At 43.8% G+C, this 6,000-nt stretch overlaps 1 protein-coding gene across 3 annotated transcripts in view; it reads right to left on the minus strand.

The window, feature by feature from the left end:
• pard3ba (par-3 family cell polarity regulator beta a) overlaps positions 1 to 6,000 on the minus strand; it is a 190,611-nt gene that overhangs the window by 34,570 nt on the left and 150,041 nt on the right. For all 3 annotated transcript variants that reach the window (XM_005920031.3, XM_005920030.3, XM_042219931.1), the window contains one exon: positions 4,158 to 4,269. In XM_005920031.3, the coding sequence (XP_005920093.1) occupies positions 4,158 to 4,269 (112 nt within the window). The remainder of the gene's footprint in view (positions 1 to 4,157; positions 4,270 to 6,000) is intronic.

A 6,000-nucleotide genomic window follows, 5' to 3' on the forward strand; every position in this document is an offset into this window, starting at 1 on the left:
GTCATACCAGTTATCCAGCATTCATTTTTAACTAATTTAATAATGTTCTTCTTCTTCCATAAGTTTTTCAGTATTCAGACGTGCTTGTGACTGTGTTGCTTGTTTATTAGCGACATGTACGACATATTTTAAATTGGAATCATCTGTAAAACCAATAAAACCCCTAAAACTGAAGATACTGAAACCAAATGCTGTGAGGTGACAGTCCTCAACAATGCATGGCAATGTCGAGCAAGAAAGAACGAGAGCAAACGAGAAGGAAACAAGAAAGGAAATTAGAGGATAATCAAAGTAAAATGACCAAAATACAAGTGCAACAACCACGTCATTTACCTCCACCCTAAAACAATCGAAGAAAAAAGATCCAATCAGACAAAAAGAGTGTTGAAACCAACCCAAACACACCCGAGGATCCGATCCAACATTAGGCCGCTTAAACTGAGTTGTTACACAAGCTGAAGTAGGACTTTCACAGTCTCGTGCTAGAAAGCTCAAGCCTCACCACATCACAAAACTGAATGTCACACAACACAGTCAGAGCTTTACGCCAAAATCCACTTGAATATTAGATCATTAGATTATGATGTCATCAGTGGTGTCGTAGCAACAAGCGGAGTCAACAAATTTATAAGCCCATGTGCAGCGCGGCGAGTTAAGCTGATATATCATTGCCTTTATCGAACTATAATAAACAACCATGTCAAGAGAAGTCTCTGCAACAGCTGACTGATCTTACAGAACAAAGAAGTCTAAAAAAAAGAAACTTCTCGTGTACTTTTGTGGCTTAATTGGCCATCAAGACATTAAAGGGAGCCTATCATTAGCATACGGAGAAAACAGAGAGAGTGGGGACAGTGTGATTGGCATAATTACAAGTGTGACCTATCCACAGACAGGGAACATGGAGGACGGGTCAAATTAGAGACAGATAGACAGACAGGAACACAGAGGAAGCAGGGTTAGAGGAAAGAAATGAGAAAGCGACACGAAGCCCTTTTTGAAGACCAGATTTAACCGCATGGGCGTGCTCACATATACACACAAAGGCAGTGACACAGACCCGCGCGATGAACTCCACCTCTAAACCGTGCACGCTGGGAAAAACTAAAATAAACAAAGACACGAATAGATATTGTAACCATAGTCTTTGATTCCTGCTTTTGTTTATGTCCGTTTAGGTTAGTGTGGTACCCAGACACACTCACACAGACACACTTATCTTCTCTTTCTAACACACACACACAGCTGACAGAAGGAGATGTGTGCTCCTGGCCTTGTGCGGAGAGCTCGGAAAGCCTTTTTAACCATTCAAGGCTGCAGAAAAGGGCCGAGTATAAAAGAGCAGCGTGGCGTGGTAGAAGTGGTGGCAACTAAAAGGCTGATAAAACAAGGCCGTTGTAAGCGAGTGAGTGCCACGCTCAAGCGCTCTGTATTTATGCTCGCCCCATACCATCGAGAGAGAAAGTAAGGTAAGAAGGTGAATGTGCAGCAATATCCTGAAGGGGGAGGGGTGGGGGTTTTGAGATAGCATGGAACTGCAATATTGTGCGTGGCAATAATGTATCAACACAGGGACACCAAATATTGATATTTTATTATTAATTATTTAGTTATTATTCCGGGAACTGAGCAGACTCATCATCTCAACCAAAAAACTACCCAACGCTGGACGCGGTTAGCTTGACAAAGCTTACGCCTAATTCAGAGCAAGCTAACGGCTCAGTCACACGACTAATGATAGGACAGCGAGCTCCCTACAGCTACTGAAATAAACAAAGAAATAAAACTAAACTGGTGGCTGGACGGTGATTGTAATTTTTTTCATGTTCTGTGAACAATCGCAACTGGTGGTGACTGAATGGCTGCCCAGACTTTCAGGGTGTTGCACACTTTTGACCACAAGGTGATTGCACAGGTTGCAACCTTTCTGCAAACAGTTGCAGCCTGACTTGGAATGACTGCCATCACTCTCAGAGACGTTGTCCAAAGTTTGAAAATAATTGCAGTCAAATTTATAAATACAGACTTTGTCAATGAGAACAACTCGAGAGAACTCGACTCAGCTGGCTTTAGTAATATTACTATAGAACCGGACGGTGCTGAGTGCAAATGTAATAGCTGACATGGTATTGTGAGATGTCTGGTGATTCCCACTTCATATATCCCGATGATCACATGACATAAGCACTGCTGATCAACTTTTTTCAGCTCCCGAAAGTGAACAACACAAACACAACAGGGCTTAATTATGTCTTACACTTGTCTCATGCTGGTATTTTAAAGTGGAGGATAATTCTTTTATTGTTTTCTCAAAACAGTGAATTTAGATTTAGATTTAAAATAAAAGAGATTTGTACAAAATGAAACTTAAAGCGGTTACTGAGGTGTTCTCTGGAGTAGATTAAATCAAGTCCTATAAACTAATGGGAATACATTATTGTCTTTACTCGATAATTTAGTCTACTTTGGATAATCTTACATCTCTAACAGAACATTTCCATTGGCCAAACACACCGTCTCTGTGATTGTACTGAAGTTTGGTTAATTATTAAACCAAAGAGTATTATGTTAAGTTTTTCACCTTTACTGGATACTGAATTATATTACAGATTGGACGAGCGATGCAGGGGAAGAGCAGTGACTGAAGCAGAAACCCGCTCCTCTGGGAGAGGTACCTGTTTGACATGCGCTCTAACCACTCAGCCATCAAACATAACCTGTGTGCCACAAAAAGAAAAGGAGGAAAATCAGAGAGCAGAAGTTTCATGAGCAAACAGAAGCAACTTCAGTGCAAAGGAGAGGTTAAAGCAGAGTGCAGGAAATCTGTGCAAACAGCCGTACGTCTGAGTGCGAGGAAAGGGGTTTCTGATAGATCTGAACTTGAAAGAAAGAAATATAAGAACTAAGCACTCAAGCAATATACTCCATAAAAGCTTAATCGATGTCTGTGAATGTAGTTATATATCATCATGTTATGAATCAAAATATCCTGCCAATATCTTCTTTTATGTTCTCACTAGAATTTCCTTGATGTTTTCCTGTGTCTATTCGCACTACGTGTGTGTGTGTGTGTGTGTGCTGGTAAGTGCAGTGTTTCATTATCAGTCTCCTCAGGGGAGAAAGCCACTGCTGGTTTCTGCTGTGGACACCGCTGTCTTCTTTTTGGGTAAAAAAAACAACAAACTGATCAGAGGTTGCACCTCATGCTTGCTGCGCTTTAATTGCATCAGAGTTTGGGTACCGACTGAGTCACGGTGATCCGAGGCAGAAACACATGCTGCATAGGGATGCGTAATGAGTGACAAAGCCCCTCGGGCCTCAGAGACAGCTACTGTGGCGTGTGTCTGAGAGTGCCTAATGAAGACTGGTTCACGGGGCTTCATTGCTCAATAGACACAGACTACAACAAGTGAGGACGTGAACGCGGCGGGAGGCCGGTTGTATCAGACGATTTTGTTGCGGCGATGCGGTCAGTAAATCCATATTTCCCAGATGCCTCTGCTTCTCTCCTCGCGTTACCTAGTGAAAGCCAAATCTCGCTCAGTGGAAATGCCGTGGCGAGATTCGGCGATTCTGATTTGGATCAAAGTGTGATTTTCTGCATCTTTGGGCTCGCTATTAAAAAAATCCCTTTTTAAAATGCTTGATAAATGGCTATTGATTTCCATGGCGAGTATGCCGAGTTTGGGAGTGTACAGAGGTAAATGAAATGATTCCTCAGGCCGGATCAATACAGGTTCAGGGACATTTAGCAGTGCAGTCTGGTTGGGAGAGGCAACAATCAGGGATTTCAGGCCTTTGTAGAAAAGAAAAGGGGGGGGTGAGGGGTGGAGAGAAGGAAAAGCAATAGGAAACAAAAGAAAGAGATAAAGCGGAGCTAAAAGAAAGGTGGGATGGAAATGTCACCAGTCTAATAGATCTCTCCATATACCAAATGAAGAGGAAAGCGGGCAGCTCCTCGATGGCACACAGGCCCCTCAAATGTTAACAAGAAGCTGAAATCAGCCTGAGAACAACACACGGGAAAACACAGTGGTCTCTCAGGAGTGCTTTGGAAAGAAGCACACACTGACATACACTCTTCATTTCACCATCTTTTAAACTGGTGTCCAGTTTAAACCAACTACAACACCCCCAAAAAAAGCACGCACACTCACCCGGTTTGGATCATACTCCAGGATTCGGCGCCGTGCGGCGTCTAGCTCCTCGTAACCCGGGGCGGCTCGGGCTTGCGTGTACTCCCTGCGCATTCCATGGAGACGCTGATCACTGCAGAGACGAGCACAACAGGAAGGGTTAATAATCGCAAACACACACTATTGTGGAGAGAAGCAACAAAAAAAACTAAACAAAATAAGACAAAAAAAAATAAATCTTTTTTTTAAATCTCCTTTGCAGGATGAAGAGCCGAGCATCCAACACAGGTGGGAATTCAGAAGTGAAGCAAGAAGGCAGGTGGAACATATTCAGCTTAATCTTTTGTTAAAGCCGCCGATGTTCTTTGGCTTCATGATGACAAGCCCTGACTGCACAGGAAGACTGACGGGCAAGACAGAAAATATCCACAAAGACATCAGTGCCTCTGTTGAACTTTCTTCAGCTGACAGAGAAAACCGCAGCGGAGAGAAACGGAGCTGAAACATTTCACGTTTTTTGTCTTTTCACTCTGATGTCACAAAGAGCAACGAGGTGCCATCCCGGATTCAGATACAGACAAATCAACCACCCAAAAGGTGAGGCCGAACCCGACCTAGAGGTCACCAAAAGGCAAAAAACAAAAAAGAAGAATACATAGGCGCCACAAAAGTGCAAGTGACTGCCAGCGAGGAGATATGAACGAGACAGAATGGGGACAAAACTTAAAGAGAAACATCATCATGCTCACTGGACCTTAATGCCAGATAAGCCTCACACACCTGGCACTACAGAGTCGGGCGCACACAAACAAGCGTGAGGACGCGCGCGCGCACACCAAAGGCAACAGACGGTTTGCGCCTGAGCGAGCACAATCCTTCGGGATGTGCTACCAAAGTGCGACACAGTGCTGTCGTTTATCTGTGTTTACTGGCTGCAGCGGGAACGGGTATCTAATATTGACACTGATATGCAGTTCGTTTGCCATTTCTATGTCCTCGGGAGATACACGCCTTGAGAAGGTGTTCAAACTCGGGAGGGAAAAACAGAATAGGAAGAGCAACTTTCCTTCAAAACCACCCCACACATCTGTAAAACTCGAATGCCCTCAGCAGCCTCGCGAGGCCAACCTTTTTGTCCGACAAAACTCCCACGCACCCTTTATTACACGTGTGTAACGCCGTCTAATGGTCTGACCTCCAGGCAGACCATTAGACCAAACCGGAGCAAAGGAGAGAGGGAGAGTGCGCGCGAGAGGCAGAGGTTCATTAGTGAAGTACATAGATTACGTGTTTAAGTCTCTCTTGTGACCCTGCCTTTAATTAGAAAATCAGGCTGAGACGGTGTCTGTGTGTGTGTGTGTGTGTGTGTGTGTGTGTGTGTGTGTGTGTGTGTGTGTGTGTGTGTGTGTGTGTACACCAAATATCTGTAATGTACAAATGGGTGATTGATCCTTATAATTTGGTATGCGGGACACACAGTGACAATGTGATTGTGCCTGGGTATACATGTCTTCAACTTAAGGGGGAGAGAAAGCCGAGTCTCTCTCTCACACACACACATTCTCGTTTTGATATCGCAGTGAGGACATCTAATTCACATAATGCTTTCCCTAGCCGCTTACCCTAACCATCAAAAATGAATACCTAATCCTAACCCTCAGCCTAAAATTAACCATAACCTAACTGTAACACTGACACTAAAACCACATTTTAAGTCTCAAAAATGCCTTCAAACTCGTGACGACCGGCACTTGTGTCCTCATAAGTGATGTTTGGTCCTCACAAGTATGGTAACATTCCAATTTTTGGTCCCCACAAAGATGCCTAAACAGACACACACACACACACACACACACACACACAC

Source organism: Haplochromis burtoni, unplaced genomic scaffold, assembly GCF_018398535.1.
Source record: "Haplochromis burtoni strain Fernald_Lab_line unplaced genomic scaffold, NCSU_Asbu1 Contig_40, whole genome shotgun sequence".
Lineage (NCBI taxonomy): Eukaryota > Metazoa > Chordata > Actinopteri > Cichliformes > Cichlidae > Haplochromis > Haplochromis burtoni.